At 35.5% G+C, this 17,978-nt stretch overlaps 1 protein-coding gene across 13 annotated transcripts in view; it reads left to right on the forward strand.

Moving 5' to 3' along the window:
- The first annotated feature begins 118 nt into the window (after positions 1–118).
- The window catches only part of LOC108334127 (mitochondrial intermediate peptidase, mitochondrial), a 34,571-nt gene continuing 16,711 nt past the window's right edge, over positions 119–17,978 (forward strand). Inside the window, exons 1-12 of one of the 13 annotated variants that reach the window (XM_052870567.1) lie at positions 119–330; positions 1,032–1,113; positions 1,713–1,765; positions 2,339–2,393; positions 3,815–3,953; positions 4,053–4,107; positions 4,406–4,628; positions 5,459–5,554; positions 8,329–8,448; positions 8,557–8,682; positions 8,771–8,926; positions 10,906–11,022. In XM_052870567.1, coding sequence (XP_052726527.1) covers positions 152–330; positions 1,032–1,113; positions 1,713–1,765; positions 2,339–2,393; positions 3,815–3,953; positions 4,053–4,107; positions 4,406–4,628; positions 5,459–5,554; positions 8,329–8,448; positions 8,557–8,682; positions 8,771–8,926; positions 10,906–11,022 — 1,401 coding nt within the window. In that variant the 5' untranslated portion in view covers positions 119–151. Of the gene's footprint in view, positions 331–1,029; positions 1,114–1,712; positions 1,766–2,338; positions 2,406–3,814; positions 3,954–4,052; positions 4,108–4,405; positions 4,629–5,458; positions 5,555–8,328; positions 8,449–8,556; positions 8,683–8,770; positions 8,927–10,905; positions 11,023–17,978 lie in introns of those variants that run through there. The other 12 variants (XM_052870570.1, XM_052870564.1, XM_017569784.2 and 9 more) reach the window with 12 other exon arrangements.

Consider the following 17,978-nt stretch of genomic DNA (forward strand, 5'->3'; position numbering starts at 1 on the left):
ATTCTTTTAGTTTATTTTTGTTTGGCAGACTTTCGGTCCGGGTCCGGGTTCGGTTCGGGTCAAATGTTTTGGGTTTAGTGCGTGGGTTACAGTCGGCATATTTAAGCAGGTGCGTGCGCAGCGCTTTGAACGAGTTCAGTGAGCAAGCAGCATGAACGGTGCGATGTGGAGGGTGGTGAGCAGAGGCAGTTCGTTGATTTTCCATTCGAAAAAACGGAATGCTCTCTCCGTCACTGCTCGTGCGTTTTCCGCTCCCACCGGTCTCTATGGCTTGCCTCATTTGAAGACCGCAAAAGGCTTTCAATCCTTCGTCGATGAAGCCATTCAAAGGTATCTATCTTCCTCACGCAATTAATGTATTGCTACTGTTTAAACTGATACTTATGCATGTGTGTGTTTCAGCGTTTGTATTGTGCCAGGTTTGATATAAGTTTATTATGCATGTAACTGTGTTAAATTGTTATAATTCATTGTACCGCCTAATTGTCGAGCGTATGTACTTTATAAATGGGCATTTGTTTCATTGTTTAATCTATATAAGGTAAAGTAGTCTACACTTAATTACTATTGCTACTGCTATAAATTTGATATACGATCACTCCGTTCTTTTGTATCTGTTGTTTAAGGTTATGTTGTACAAACGAAGAATTGAAATATTTTTTTATTATGTATGTAAATTAGTTAAAAATTAGGTGAAGAGGAAGGATGTAATTGTCATAAGAGTAATTAACTGTGTCTTGACTTTTGAAAATGACAAGTGAATATAAAAAAAAAAAAACTTTCCTAGATTTGATACAGAGCGAGTGTATTGAAACAATTTCTCTCATTATGCACTGACGTCTGTGAAATTGTTGATAATTTTCTGTAACGGTCAATTGCTGCACACATTTCTATCTGGTTGTAATGATAAATGCACAATTGTTTTGTTGGTTAACAACCAAAGTGTTAAACAGTTGCACTTGCTCATGATGACTGTTACTATTAATGGTGCCATAACCACATGGTTGATTTTTATTTTTGTGGATTGCTAGGTCTGGAGAACTCATCAGTTACATTTGCAAGAAACAGCCCGCTGGTGAAGTAATGCGGGCAATGGATGAGATTTCTGACACTGTAAGTTATTCTAATGAGAATAACCGAGCATGGTGGTTGATAAACTCCCACCAATTTTGTAGATTTCGAAGCTTGGTGCTATGAATTGGATGCTTTCAAAATTTACATTGCCTTTTTTTAAAACTCATGTTTAGATGATTAAGTGGTGTCATGGGATTTTAAAACTACTCCTCTGTTTGTTATTTTTTATTTTGTTTAGGCTATGTACACTGGTCTGCAATTTTACGCAAGAAATCCCAACAGTTAGGCATGGAGTTTTGTTAATATGCATGCTTCTTTTTTTCATCTCGTGTTTCTTTTTGTTAGAGTGATGCTATATAGTTATGTTTTTTAAGTTATTGGTCATGGGTTTGTGCTTTCTTTATTTGTTGAATTTCTGGTTTTATACAAACACATTCTTGCATGTATATGTGTGCTATTTTTATTATTGATCATGAATCTTAATATTCACAGTATGGTTTTGTGATTCAAAACTAGGCTTTTCATTTCACACCTGGTATCCTGATTCAACTATCTTGAGAATAAGTACTTTACTTGTTTTATTCACTCTTTTACTCTATCGTATGCATGTATTGCAATTTGCATGCTTCATTTCGCAGGTATGCTCTGTTGTTGACTCTGCTGAATTGTGTAGGCATACCCACCCTGACAGGTTCTCTTCTCATTACCATTATTATTATTATTATTTTAGCTTCTTCCCTGTCAGGATAGTGTTGATACTTAACATTTATAATTCGTTATAAATAAGACATGTTTGTTATTTAAATTATATTTTAGATTTACAATAAACAATTGAAACTCTGATATAAGGTTTTTTTTAACTATTGTCAGTTTCTTTAAAAAATATTATTGAATTCAAAGATGGAGATAAAGGAAGATAGATTAAAAGAGACAGGCAAATAGAATTGACTATACAAGGATAATAGTTTGAGAAAGAAACTTATTTGTTAATGCACCTCTGAAAGAGAGAGAGCAAAATATATTGAGAAACTCTGTTATAGAGAATGAGAGTCCTACACTAAAAGTTGTGAACTCCAATTAATAAAATAGAGTAAATTTTTGTTATTATTATTATTAGTGGTTGTAGTAATTGGCTTCTGTTTCTAATTAATGCACATTGTTGTTTTTTCTATTGTAAATGACTGATGAAATCTTTGGACATCGTATTTTGTAATGCTTCTGTCATGATTGAAGTTATGTTTCTGTTTTTTTTTGGGTAAATCAGAGAGTTTGTTGAGGAGGCCAGCAAGGCATCGATGAGAATTAATGAATATCTACATGTGAGGTGACCGGTGATGCTCACTGCTTGTTTTTCCTTATATTTGTTGTTAATTAACTTAACAAAAGCGTAGCCTAAGAAAAATGAAAATTATGTGCTGTGGTTGTTCTGTTGCATAAAGTGTTTAAAGTTTGAGTGTGTGCATGAGCATAGCCATGTACTTTGGTTATATGTTCCTTCTATGTTCAGAAACTCACTCTACTATTAGTGAAAATTTACTCAAAACTGCAGATAATTAGTGAACCTAGTCAGATGACAGGAGTGGACTCACACAATTTTGTGATTTCTAGTGAATTTCAATCAATGGGATTGTGTTCTAAAGGATATGTTAGAAAGTGTATTGCTATCTTTTCTCTGTAAGATATTTTCTTTATATTTGCCAGAATGGGAAAGAAACATCTCTTGAACTTTTTATAGTCCCACAATTCTGAAGGCAAAGATCACATTTTAATTATTTTTTGTTGTTGACGTTAAGTAGCATTATTGAGGAAATAGAATAACAGTACGGGGTAACTATGATATTACTTTTTAATTTATCTATCATTGTCCATGTTTTTATTGTTGTGGACAAGTTTGATTTAATAGAGGAAGGAAATATGATCTCTATGGCATTTGGTTAGGTTGTTGGAGGGATTATTATCTGAATTGAATTGGATCAAATGCTTATTTGCTGTGAAGTCTATGTTTTAGGTACTTGGGTTTGGAACCTAACAATAACACTCACTCGATGCAGATAAAAGAGATGAAAGAAAGAATTCTCTTATTCACACTGTAGAATCATCACTCTACAAAGGATGGGTTGGGAGCATAACCTCCCTGGTTGAGAGTATAACCTCCCTCTACAGGCTAAAGACCTGACTTTACAAAATATACTCGATGCCCTCTACAGAGTTATAAGAGCTCTATTTATAACAGCTTTGACCCGCTCCTCCTTTACAACCAACACCCTCACACCCTTAACCGCTGAGTCCTCAACCCAATTTATCCTAACATCCTAGATCCTAACACTATATGTAAGCAATATAATGGCATTAAGGACAAAATTATAGCTGGTTGGAAATGCTGAAGTAATACAGATTTGTTATGTCTGGCCTTAAAGCCTGAAGAAGCACTTTAAATTGAAGATGAGTGCATGTAAATCTTTAATCAAGACAGAAATGAGTGTAGACTTCGGAGTTGATTAGCAACCAATTTGACATCACAAAACCCACTAAACCAAAAAGTATAGTATTTGATTAAACTTGCTAATCAATCACGATTTGAGAAAAAAATAATGTGGGAAACTTAATCTTTGAAGATCTGGTCTTCACTGTAGTTCTATAAATAAGATGCAGACATTATATCAACAAATGAGAAAACTCAGCTTACACAGAGCTATAACTCCAACACCTGTGCTCATTATTTTCTCTTTTTGCTATGTAGTATCTGAACACGAATCATGATCTATATGACGCAATTAAGAAAGCCGAGCAAGAATGTCACATGCTTTCTGAGGAAGCTAAGAGGGGAGTTAGAAACTTACGTGCTGACTTTGAAAGGGGTGGAATTAATCTCTGCTCCGGTAATTATTTTAGTCTGAATTTCATCTTTTACTCACAATAAAGATGTAGGGAACCTTTTATCTCTAAATTGTTTCTTATGCGTTGCACTTTCTTTGCAGGGAAATTAGATCAAGTGAACACGCTAAATATTGAAATTTCTCAGCTATGCAGAGAGTATGTTTATAACTGATATAGATGCATTGGTTGCACTGACTATTCTGTTGCTTGTTATGAAAACTGAATAATTTTCTTTTATAGTGAAAGCAGTTTGTTCCCTGGACATGAATTTATATTTCTACTGTCTTTTCCCCTTATTTTTATTTTATTTTGGTAAACATGTGCCATGATGTCAGAATCCCTAGATTTATGCTGCAATTAATATTCTCCTCAAAGATAATCTGTTGCATGTTTAAATCATCAGGCTTACTTATTTTGTGATCTTGATCGGTTCACAATTTATTGGTTTGGTTAGGTACAATGAGAATATTGTCATGGACCCAGGAACTGTTGATATATATCCTTCTTCTCGCATCCCCAGGAATTTGCATTATCTTGTAAAGCCTATACATCGGTCGGTATCATTAATAACCAAGGATTTATCAGGGTCTAGGGGCATCCTCAAAGAGAAAGGATTTCGGATTACAACAGACCCACAAACTGTTTCTTCTGTACTACAATTTTCATCTGATGATGAGGTAGTTTCTATTCGGTGATTTTTAAGTTACGTTTAGTATATTGGTACTAGTAGTAAGAATTACTCACAAGTCCTATTAAGGACTGTGCAATAAATTCATTTGAACATAAAGCATTTGTAATCACATCTCATCTTCTAAGCAATCTAGTATTAATACTCTAGTGTACTCGCGATCTGTTGGTATTCTCACCCACTTTTTATAAAAAAAAGTTAATGGGTATAAAACTCAATTACACAGATAAAATTCTGCAGAACTCAAAGGGGCTGAGCCTTTTAATGCCCGAAGGCTCTAGTTTCCTCTCAATTGAGAGGATGATGTCTCTCTTAACCTACGTTTTAAAATTGGACTAGATTGGCCAAATAAATAAAATAATCAGTGAACTGGTCATGTTAATCCATTTGAACCTCAGAAATGACCTGTCAAAAACTGGCAAATCTAGTCAAAAAGCCAAGTCAATAAAAATTATTTTATTTTAATAGTCTCAACTTAAAAAACGTGATAGTTGAATAGACTTAACATTATTGCATTTTCAAACATTTGAGGCCTTAACTAGTGTGAAACATTAAGACTTGGAATGCTTAATATGGAGTTGTTATATATTTTTTATTCCCACATTATAGTTTTTGTAAAACCATTATTTTATTTCTAGTAGTTTGACCATTGAACCTTGAAGTAGTACTTTAACCTGTTCAATAATAAATTCAATTTTAAAAATATTGTTCTCAACTTCCCCTCTTATTTATCGGCAACGTGCTTTATTTCTTCAAGCTAACTAGCTTAATACTGAAATTAACTAATGGACATCTGTCAATTTATCTTTGTATTTTAAGGTTAGGAAAATGGTATATATACGAGGAAATTCTGTTCCACAGGCAAATGTTGATGTCCTCAAAAGGCTTATATCTGCACGACATGAGCTAGCTCAGGTCTTTATCATCATGAGGCACACCGACTCATTTTAAGCAGTTTTGATTTGTGCCATAACATAAGTTTTCTCTCTCTTATTCTATGTTACTGTTTGATGCAACATGTTTTCTGGATCCCCATCATGCATTTATATGCTTCTGTAAATATTTGAATCAGCTGTTACTTTCTGTTTTTGGGTAGAGATGAATTTTATTTAGGAGGAAGAGAATAGTTTGTAGAAAGAGAATCTCAAGAAAAGAATACAAATTGGGAGACTAAAACATAAGAGATTGGAATTGGAATTTGGAATGTGTAACATTGTGTTAGGTTTCTCTTCTTTCTTCTTCCCATTCTTCATCCACCTCTTCTCTTCTTCCTACTCTATCCCCATTTACAGAATCTTTGCTTCCTTCAGAGCCCTTTTCAATATTCTTAAGTCTGTGCATAACATCCTCCATCATATCACTGAGCCTTTGAAAGTTGGCTCTGGATTCTTCCCTCATTTCCTCAATTGCCCTCTCTAACATGCTCACTCTACTCTCCATGACTCTCTTGGTGTTTTTGATCCAGCAGGTCAGACCAATTTGTTAGGTTTCTTAAGAGTAAGAAACCAATCTATAGATCATATATTAGGATTAAACACTCAAAACTGACAATTCAACGTAAGTTCACATTAACATTAATGGAAAACGTAATTAAGGGAACATTCAACAGCATCCAAGGGAAATAAATCCCTTCATATAGGATAAACCCTGTCCAAACTTAAGAAATACAACACACCCACCAGAAGGAACCTTTTCCTCCTTAAAAGATAACCCTTACTAAACTGAATAACTACCCCTAAACTCCCCTAAACTGCCCCTAAACTGCCCTAAACTGCCCAACCATCGTTAATTGTCATGAAACTTCTTATTTTGAACCTTCTTCCTAACATACACCTTAAAGGTCTTATCACATTGTAACTAGGCATGCATATCTCTTTGTGCTTGTCTGAAACAAAAAACTGTTCTGAATACACCAGGAGCTGAACACCAAATATTGGCCAAAAATGTAACCCTCTGGCAGATAAAGTTTATAGTTGGTGAAATGTACTCCAAAATTCCTGCATTTCTCTTAGGTAATATTCACAAATTTGCAAAGACAGAACATTGCAACAAAAATTTCACCTCTTTCAGCAAACCAGAACCTCTGACATTAAGAGGAACTGATCCTGCAATTTATTAGGACAAACCTAATATTCTCCAAAAGTCCCTAGCAACTTATTACAAAGAAAAGTAGATGCTGGACAGCTCGAAATGCCTAACCCATTTCCTAAGTAGAAGTACAGCTAATGGTTGTGTTAGGAGACAAAACAGGGTGAGGTCTCCGCAAATGTAACATGTCAGCAGCTCTAAGTATTTGACTTCCCGTGATTCATGGGATTTTTAGATGGATTTGATTTTACCACTAGATTTGTCATCTCAAATGAATAGTTGGCTGACATGTTTGCGAAGTTTCTACGGGGACATATGATTGATTATATTTGTAATAAGTTGGACACGTATAACCTATATGCTCCAACTTGTGGAGGAGTGTTATGATTATAGAAATAAGGAATTAATTCTATATAATAAGGAATATAATATTAATTACATAAATAAGTAGTTGATCCTATATAATTCGGAATATCTAGATTATATATGTATTATTAGGAATATTTTTATTTATTCTCATATCATATCTGTTATTAGAGGATTATAAATTTTCACTATTTATTGTATGTCTTAAGAAGTAGATTTTAAGCCTAACTTAATCCTATAAAACTGACTTGTAAGGTTAAGTTTGTACCCACTTATATACTCTACATTGACCTTATCACTAGTTGATGTGAGACTTCTAATACATCTCCCTCACACTGAGGTATATTCATCACGTGTGTCAAACTAGACATTATTGGATGGTCCAATAACATCCTGATAGCGGGTGAAACAATATACCTAACAAAGAACAAATTTCTCTAAGATAGGCTCTAAACGATATAATGGTAAAATGTGAACTTTATGCTTAGTCCAATTTCACAAAATCGGCTTGTAAGGTGAAGTTTGCACTCCCTTATATATTTTAAACTGGTCTTATCACTAATCGATGTGAGATTTTCAATAGTATGATTCCTTTTTCTTAATATAAATAAAGCACTTGTGCTGATTAAGAAACACACTCACCTGAGTGTTTCTGTCTTCTCTAGAGTTGAACAGTTCAAAAGTATCTCTAATAGGATAATGGGCAATGAGCTGAAAATTGGATTTACAAATAAATACACCTGAGGAGACAAGCATCCACATTCTTTATCAATATCAGAAGCAAAATGAACAGATTATAGTAAAAGCGTACAAGACTTTTGCCCACTGCTAATAGAATGTTGTATTTCTGTTTTATGAATTATACTTGGAAAAAGGAGATTAAGAGCTGAATATTACTTTCTGATAGTGAGTGCTTGGTGGATATAATTATATTTGGTTACAAATCATATTATTTAAATGCTACATGTCATAATTACTATTAAAAAAGAAAAATAAATTATAGGGTAATAAATCTGCACTAATGGAAACTGAAATAATGAAATCTATGGTATGCTCCAACAATTGAGAAAGGTTTGAACTCTCTTAGGTCAAAATTTTATTTTTCAATAAAAAACTGTAGGATGTTTATTTGTCTTTACTTTGCTTGATGATTTTTGTAGGTATTTAATGACAGCTATTTTTTTTTTTCTATTTTGACTTTATAAGAATGATTTTTCTGTGATCATTTGATGTAGATAATGGGGTGTAGTTCTTATACTGAATTTTCTATTAAGCCTAACATGGCTTTATCACCAAAAGTTGTAATGTCATTTTTACTCGAAATGAGCAAGATGGTCAAGCCTAAGACTAGAGAGGTATAGATTCCTTCAAGGCATACTTTCTTGGGCATGAGGGTGTAATAGCTAAAGTTGCTTGTGCCTGTAACTGAGAATTATTCTCTTTTACTTATCTTATGATCTTAGGAGCATAGGTTACTCACGAAATTCAAGAGAGAAAAATGTGGTCAAAGTGATGGAGATTTAAGGCCATGGGATGAGACCTATTACATGACAATGATGAAGTCCTCTGCTTATAAATTGGATGCTTCGGTAAAATGTGACATGTTTTGTTTGTCATCAATACTTCTACATATCCATGTTAGTATTTTTCATATAAATCCAAAAATCATGTATGCAGGTTGTAGGTTCATATTTTTCCCTCTCAAACTGTATTGAGGGTTTGAAGGTGCTAGTGCAGTCATTGTTTGGTGCAACCTTTCATAGCATACCTCTAGCACCTAATGAGTCTTGGGATCCACATGTGCTTAAACTATCTCTTCATCATCCCGAAGAGGTATTTTGTGCAAAGAAATTTTTATGTCATACATTATATTGCTGGAGTTTTAACTTTTGTATTAATTTGTACTTTTGAATATGAATTCTATATTGATTTTTGGGCCAAATTTCAGTAATGTTTGTCTATAATCTTAAAAATCAAGGGTTCAGTTATCACATTCTCTACCTTTGTTTGAAAAAAGAATGTCAGCTCTCCGACCATTGCCATTACCTTCTTTTTGCTTATACTAAATGGGAGAGCATATCTCATGTTTAAGTGCACAATCAGACAACTAACAATAGTCAATTGTGTTATCAGAATTGTTACTTCTGACATAGGATCATATACCCTAGCTTCTATTTCTCATCTGAAAATATAAAAGGAGAAATCTATTTATTAATTTAGCAAAAACAGGACTTTCACAAATTACAGAAATACTCTCATGCTTCTTACACTTTCCATCATTTTCTTTTAGGTTTAATCATTTTTGAGGTCTCTATTTATGCAGAAACGTCTCAATTAGATCCTTCAATTATTTTTTAACTCAATTAGGTTCTATTTGTATAAAATTGATTCAATTGCACCTTTGCCGTTAATTTGAGTGAACGGCGTTAAGAATGCACTCACGTAGCATACTGACTTTGTAAATCTGAACCATGTGGCACATTTACGTGGCATGCTGACTTTGCAAATCTGAACATGTGGCACATTGAGAATGTTAGTGACGTGGATTTTGTAATTTTTAAGTTTAAAAAATTTTGAATTTCATTCAATCCCTAATTTGTCAAAATCCAAATCCCTAATTTGCCAAAATCCCTAATTAAAGGTGCTTGAGTTTTTCGAAGTTGTTTACAAAATCACTTTTTCACTCCATGCCGTTGCGAAATGTCGTTTCCTGGAACTCCATCATTGCCGCGTGTGTCCAAAATGATGACCTCGATGACACATTTCGCTACTTCGCCGCGGCGCCGGGGAAGAACGCCTCGTACAACGCCATGATCTCGGGACTAGCAAGGTTCGGATGTGTGAGGAACGCGCAAAGGCTCTTCGAAGAGATGCCGCATCCGAATGTCGTGTGTATATTGCCATGGTGGATGCGTACGCCAGGGTGGAGGGTGCGATTTGGTGCGCGAGGGCGTTATTCGAAGCTACGCCTCATAGAAACGTGGTATTGTGGAATGTGATGATCAATGGGGGGTTGCTGGAGAATGGGTTGTATGAAGAAGCACGAGAAGTGTTCGGGAGAATGCTGCAAAAGAATGATGTGGCGAGGACCACTATGATTAATTGGTTTTGTAAACAACATAAAATGGAAGAGGCCAAAACTTTGTTTGAAGAGATTCGATGCAGAGATCCCAACCCCAAAATTGTTTCCATTCTTCGTAGTTTTTACAAACACCCTTTAATTAGGGATTTTCTCAAATTAGGGATTTAATAAAATCCCAAATTTTTTTCATTTAAAAATTACAAAACCCACGTCACTAACACCCTCAATGTGCCACATGGTTCAGATTTGCAAAGTCAGCATGCCCGCATGAGTGCATTCTTAACACCGTTTACTTAAATTAACGGCAATGATGCAATTGAATCAATTTTACATGAATATGGACCCTAATTGAGTTAAAAAATAATTGAAAGACTTATTTGAGACGTTTCTGTATAAATAAAGACCTCGAAAATGATTAAACTTTTTCTTTTATTTCTTCTTTCTCAGTCAAAACTCAATTTTGTCACACTCTAAAGTAAATTGATGTTTGGCCTTCTACATCAAAGTATAGTTGGGAGGAGTGGTAATTTATCAAACCACTGCTGAAGTACATAATGTCATTTTTTATTACTTTCACCCATTCTCTCTTAGAGCTCCTTTAGTTTTCTTGCTTTCCTAATTAAATATTTCTGCTGTCCTATTATTTTTTTGTTCTACCAAGATATTATTTTTTTTGGACCTTACTAAATTTATGTATTGCAAAAGACACTGATACTCAAACTCATTTCAGGGTGACTTGGGATATTTATACCTCGATTTATACTCGAGAAAGGGAAAGTATCCTGGTTGTGCTCACTTTGCAATAAAAGGGGGTCGCAGAATTTCTCAGACAGAATACCAACTTCCAGTATGTGAAAATTTTCTTATACCCAGTTTCTTACTCTAATTAAGGTAGCTAGCTAGAAATATAGTTTTCTCTTTATGTCACACGTGTAGTTCCTTTTATGTGAAAGTTTTCTATTCCATTTTTAACGAGGTCTAATATTAGTGAAAAGAGAAGAGATGCGTCATCTTCTGGTGGAAAGATGTGATGCTTGGTGATGTGATGTGAGACTAAGGGAACACTATTTCACCAATTAACTGGAACTGTTCAACACCTAGGACTTTCATAGCCCTATATTTATGCTACATGATAGAAATTAATCAAGTTTTGCATACAAAGTAACCTCATTTTTTCTCCACTGTTTTGACGCCACATTTTCCCTCCACTGTTTGTGGGTTTCCTCTCTATTTATGTGGTGGTTATGTTTTCTTTATTTGTTAGTTATTTATTCTATGTTTGCAAACTCTATATATAAAAGGCATTGCCATGTATGAGAAATAGAGAAGATTGGGAGAAAATATCCCTTGTGTGTTTAACATACACATAGGGTAGTTTATTTATATTGTAAGATATGGGCCAATGCCCTTAATACAGAACAGACTAAGCCCAAATAATAGAAACACACATCTTAACATCTAACACTCCCCCTCAAGCTGGAGCATATAAATCATATGTTCCAAGCTTGTTACAAAGATAATCAATTCTAGGTCCTCGTAAGGACTTAGTGAATATGTCTGCCAACTGGTTGCTTGAGTTAACAAACTCAGTCTTGATATCTCCGGATATGATTTTTTCTCAAATGAAATGACAATCAACTTCAATGTGTTTGGTTCTCTCATGGAAGACAGGGTTAGAGCTAATATGGAGAGCAACTTGATTATCACATATAAGTATCATGTGAGTGACATCTCCAAATTTCAATTCACTAAGCAATTGCTTAAGCCACACAAGCTCGCAAGTAGCTGATGCCATAACTCTATATTCTGCTTCTGCACTGGACCTTGCCACAACACTTTGCTTCTTACTTTTCCAAGATATCAGGTTGCTACCAATAGAGACACAATATCCAGAAGTAGACCTCCTATCAGAAGGGGAACCAGCCCAATCAGCATCTGAATAGCAAACGATTTTTGTATCGTTGTTAGGGCCATATAGCAAACCTTTTCCAGGTGATCTTTTAATATATTTCAGTATGCAAACAACTGCATCCCAATGGTCTTCACATGGGGAGTTTAGAAATTGACTCACCACACTAACTGCGAAGGAAATGTCAGGACGCGTAACAGTAAGATAGTTTAATTTACCAACTAGTCTTCTGTACCGTTCGGGATCTGAGAAAGGCTCCCCCTGATTTGATAGGAGTTTGATGTTAGGGTCCATAGGTGTCTCAACAGATTTACAGTTCATTAACCCTGTTTCCTCCAAGATGTCTAACGCATACTTCCTCTGAGATATGACAATACCATCATTGGATTGTGCTACTTCAATACCCAAAAAGTACCGGAGTTTGCCAAGATCTTTGGTTTGAAAATGGTGACAAAGGTGTTGTTTCATCTGAGAGATGCCAAGATAGTCGCTTCCTGTGAGAACAATATCATCGACATACACTATTAAGTAGATACATCCAGCACTCGAGTGGCGATAGAACACTGAATGATCCGCTTTACTGCGAGACATACCAAATTGTTGAACAACACAACTGAATTTACCAAACCAGGCCCGAGGAGACTGTTTTAGGCCATATAAGGATTTACGAAGACGACATACCAATCCAGATGACTCCCCCTGAGCAACAAAGCCAGGCGGTTGCTCCATATAAATTTCTTCATGCAAATCACCATTGAGGAAAGCATTTTTGACATCAAGTTGGTAAAGAGGCCATTGTCGAAGAGCGGCCATGGCAATGAATAGGCGAACAGAGGTCATTTTTGCCACTGGAGAAAAAGTATCACCATAATCCAAACCAAAAATCTGTGTGTAGCCTTTGGCAACCAGTCGAGCTTTCAAACGATCAATTGTGCCATCAGGACCAACCTTGATAGCATACACCCACCTGCAACCAACAATAGACTTTCCAGATGGTAATTGGACAAGCTCCCAAGTTCCACTTTCCTGTAAAGCACTTAATTCATCCATCATAGCTTGACGCCAACCAGGATGAGTTAAGGCATCACCCACAGATTTGGGAATTGACACAGAAGAAATGGTTGAAGAGTCAGGGGTACTTAGATCATCTTACTCAAAATGTGACTACTGCTCCCATAGATGACACTTCCCGCTGGATGAAAATTGATGATCAGTTATGCATTGTTATAAAGTCCACCATTCACTCCTCACTGAAACAAATGTTTCGATCCTATGAAACATGTTCAGAAGTATGGGCACAAGCGAAGTTGTTATACAAAAATGACACTCAACGTCTTTATGGTGTTTGTCAGGACCTATTAACTGTTATTGGTCCGCGCAATCCTGGTCCCATGGCAGAATATTTGGGTAAAATTCATGCCCTTCTTCATGACTTTAATGATATATTACATCCTGCTTCCACTCCTGCTGAAGAAAGTTTGATGTCGGACGCCCATGTTGCATAATTTGTTCCATCTAACTTGTCAATGGACAAGTGTACATTCACATAATTGGTATATATTGAGGAATCAGAAGATGAGCCACCAATAGAGGTGTTTGTAGACGAGGAAGACGCCATGGAGAGGGAGAAACCCTAAAAATTCAAAGTGCTCCGATTGACGCAACGACCACAGGTCCAGAAAGAGGGCGAGGAGGCGATCACGGCGGTGCTGATCGGTGGCGGAAATCTCCGGCGACGCGCCGGCAGCGGCGGCAGCGGTGACTCTTGCGGCGGCGCGTGGAGGCGCGTGGGTGGTCCGTTCGTCGCGATCTTCGTACCACGGTGGTCGCCCGGCCGAGACGATTCCGATGGTGTGGTTGCCGGTCGATTCTGGAACTCCGGCGACGGCGGCGACGGCGATGGCGGCGGCGGTGGCGGCGGAGGCGACGGCAACGACAGCGGCAGTGATGGGTGCCGGAGACCGTGGAGTTGACTGGAACTATTCCTGTGCTCTGATACCATATGAGAAATAGAGAAGATTGGGAGAAAATATCCCTTGTGTGTTTAGCATACACATGGGGTAGTTTATTTATATTGTAAGATATGGGCCAATGCCCTTAATACAGAATAGACTAAGCCCAAACAATAGAAACACACATCTTAACATCTAACACCATGCATTCTGGAATGACAATGATGAGCTACTGAATGAAAGTTTTAAGAAATTATCTTCCTTGTTCCATGCTTATGTGAGTGTGAGCTTTATTTAGTTTTTATAATGCCCCAATGTCAAATTAAATAGTATCAAAGGTTAGATCCAACATCGCTATTGTGAACTTGAGATAACGAGTGTGTAAATATAAGAAAATGAACAAAAAATACAGTGCGTGTGTGTGTGTGTGTGTGTGAGAGAGAGAGAGAGAGAGAGAGTATATATATTAAGAAAGTGAGCTAGATAGAAACCTTAATTATAATGATTTGGAGTTGTTGATGACTAACCATTTAAAAAGCTCACAATATTTGGAGCTTCATTTACCTGAGTTACCTGACAGAACTAATGAAGAAAATCAAAGCAAGGACCTGTTTGCACTGTCAGAACAAGAAGTTTTCGTTGGATATTGAAAAAATTCAAAGGCATACAAACTACACTATCTAAAGACAAGAGAGTGATAATTAGTTGATATGGGACATTTGACGAAGAAGGAATATGGGATTGGACTCTGTGTCCCAAAACAGCTGCTGGTGTTTCCAAATGTTAACGTAGATCAAAAAGAGCAAACAAAATCAACTCTTGACAAGCCAGAGATATCTAGAAGATCGTAGAGGCAGCAAAGATAATGTGGCAAATTGGAGGATTATGTTGTGGGTACTGACAACAACCCATATGTTGTGGGTACTGAAAAAGGCTAGGGTAGCTATGGCAAGGCATTTTGAAATGACAAATTTGGGCCTAATGACCTATATTCTAGGCATTGAGGTCATTCATCAGGACAATGGGATTTTCATATCTTAAAAGAAATATGTTGTTGATATTCTAAAGAAGTTTAAGATGGAGAATTCAAAGTTAGTCTTCATTCCAGGTGAAGAGAGTTATGACAAGAGTTTGATTGGAAGTCTCATATTTGTTCGCAACTAGGCTGGATATGGTATTTTATGGACTGCTTAGCAGATTTATGAAAGAGCCATGTATGTGTCATTTGAAAGGAGCTAAAAGAATTCCACTATATACAACTGTGGGAGTTTTGCCTGCTAGTAATTGTGAAGTAAAACTTGTTGGCTATATCAATAGTGATTGGGCAAGACATGTAGAAACGAGGAGAGCATAGCAGGATATGAAAATCACCTTGGCAATGGTCTTGAAAAAAAACCAATTGTTGTCATCCCATTAGTCAAAGCACAATACATCATAGCAGCTATTTGTGCTACTCAAATAGTGTGATTGAGAGGAATTTTGGATGTAACACATTAGAAGCAAGATACTCATTTGGAGATATTTTGGAACAAGTCTACAATTGCAATATGCAAAAATCTTGTATTTCATGGATGGTCTAAACACATCAATATTTTATTTCACAATATCTGAGAATAGAAGAGATTGGAATTTAATATTGTCCAACTGAAGAACAAAAAGTAGATATATTCGTTAAACCTCTAAAAGTTAAGTTATTTTATAAATTGAATAAGAATTTAAGCTTGATTAAGGGTGGCTGTCAACTAACCTTGTTATTTTCTATTGTTTGTGGGTTTGCTCACCATTTAAGTGGTAATTATATTTTATTTATTTATTGTTGTTATTTAATGTATGCATTTTGTAATAACTTGGATGAATTATTGAATGAAAGTTTTAAGAAATTCTCTTATTCCATGCTTTTATGAGCATAAGGATCGTTTAGTTGTTATAATGTTTCATCAATATCAATGGGATATTATAGCAACTAAATAAAATTCATGCTCAAAGAAGCTTGGAGCATAGAAGAAAATTTCTTTAAAGCTTTTATTCAATAAGTCATTATTGTTGTCATTATAGAAGGCATGACAATGTCTTTATATAGGCTGCACAAAAATACATTAAATAATAATAAATAAAGAAAATATAACTGCCGTTTAAGTGGAGAGGAAACTACACATAGTCGTCAAAGATGAGGTGACTTGGTATATGTAAAGATTTTGCAAAACTTGTTTAGTTTCTGTTGTTACTAAATGAAGGCAAAAATACCCTTTACTTGGGATGCATAAGTTAACTATGTATCCCATTGCCAATATGAATTACCTAATACTATACTATATTCTTGAATGATCCTAGCAAACCTGTCAACAAAAACAATGAAAACGGATTAGATAAAAATCATTTCAACCAAAGAACTGAGGCAGTAGTTGTTTTCCTGAATTACAAAACATGAACAATCTCCAAGGACTGTTGCCCTGAATGCACATTTAAACCCACATTCAAGTTATTAAACTAGCATAATCATCTCATATACAAACTCAGTGACCACTCTCTTACTGCTGAAATTTAGTAAGGCATGTGGACCTATAACGTGTCATCTATTATCTTTATTGTTTACTGGCCTCCAAAAAGAACATTGACCATTAAATGTTTTGATGACTTTACGAGAAAACCACTGAATAAGCGAGTTAAGAAACTAGAAGTATGATTATAGACACCAACAGGTATAAGAATAAGGACTGAATTTTTTATTCCTCACAAGATGTTGAGAGCTTGGCCTCTCCCTTCCCGAAAACCACTTACCTAAAACTGTTTCCCCCCTCCTTCTGCTCCTATTTTTTATTCTGATGATAACTGCCTGCAGTTACGCCTGCCCTTACTAGTAACTGCTAAAACAATTCACTCCTACTAAAAAGCCTGAATCCTGGCTCTGCCCTTATAATATTTACTTATAAGGGGCCTAACACTTGAGTTGTAAGAAAACACTCTGAAAAAGACTAAATGATCTAAATTTTCCTGCCTTGATTGAAATAAAAATATGAAGAAGTCAGCCTAAATCATAACAGAACTGAATCTTATTTCTCTTATCATTTAGGTTCCGTTTGGAATGAAATTTAAAGGAATGTTACTACATAGCCTTGTTATTGGCATATATTTGAAATGATCACAATATAGTTATTATTTTATTGCAAACTGTTAGATACTTAAGTGGACTTCAATTATTTAAAAGCATAACTTGGTAGCCTGCTATGATTAGACATCTGCAGTTCATTTATCTGACACTATCAACTTTATGTGTTTGAGATGTAACTGAAAGGATGAGGTTATAACCTGGAGAACAGAGAATAAAAGGAATTTTTGGTTTTGGATTGAATTAGGAGTGAGAGCCCTGGTCTCTTTCTTTTCTTATCTCTGTTATTGTATCACAAACATACAGGTTGAGGCAGATGTTCCTATCATTTTTTTATCCCATTCTATGAGAAACAATAGGAATTTATGAAACATAGGAAACATTAGAATGTTTTAGGTTATAGTTCAATTCTTTATAATTCTTGTGACAAATTATGTTTTGCTATATGACCCAATATCACTGTTAGATACTTAAGTGGACTTCAATTATTTAAAAGCATAACTTGGTAGCCTGCTATGATTAGACATCTGCAGTTCATTTATCTGACACTATCAACTTTATGTGTTTGAGATGTAACTGAAAGGATGAGGTTATAACCTGGAGAACAGAGAATAAAAGGAATTTTTGGTTTTGGATTGAATTAGGAGTGAGAGCCCTGGTCTCTTTCTTTTCTTATCTCTGTTATTGTATCACAAACATACAGGTTGAGGCAGATGTTCCTATCATTTTTTTATCCCATTCTATGAGAAACAATAGGAATTTATGAAACATAGGAAACATTAGAATGTTTTAGGTTATAGTTCAATTCTTTATAATTCTTGTGACAAATTGTGTTT

This window comes from Vigna angularis, chromosome 11 (genome assembly GCF_016808095.1).
Source record: "Vigna angularis cultivar LongXiaoDou No.4 chromosome 11, ASM1680809v1, whole genome shotgun sequence".
Lineage (NCBI taxonomy): Eukaryota > Viridiplantae > Streptophyta > Magnoliopsida > Fabales > Fabaceae > Vigna > Vigna angularis.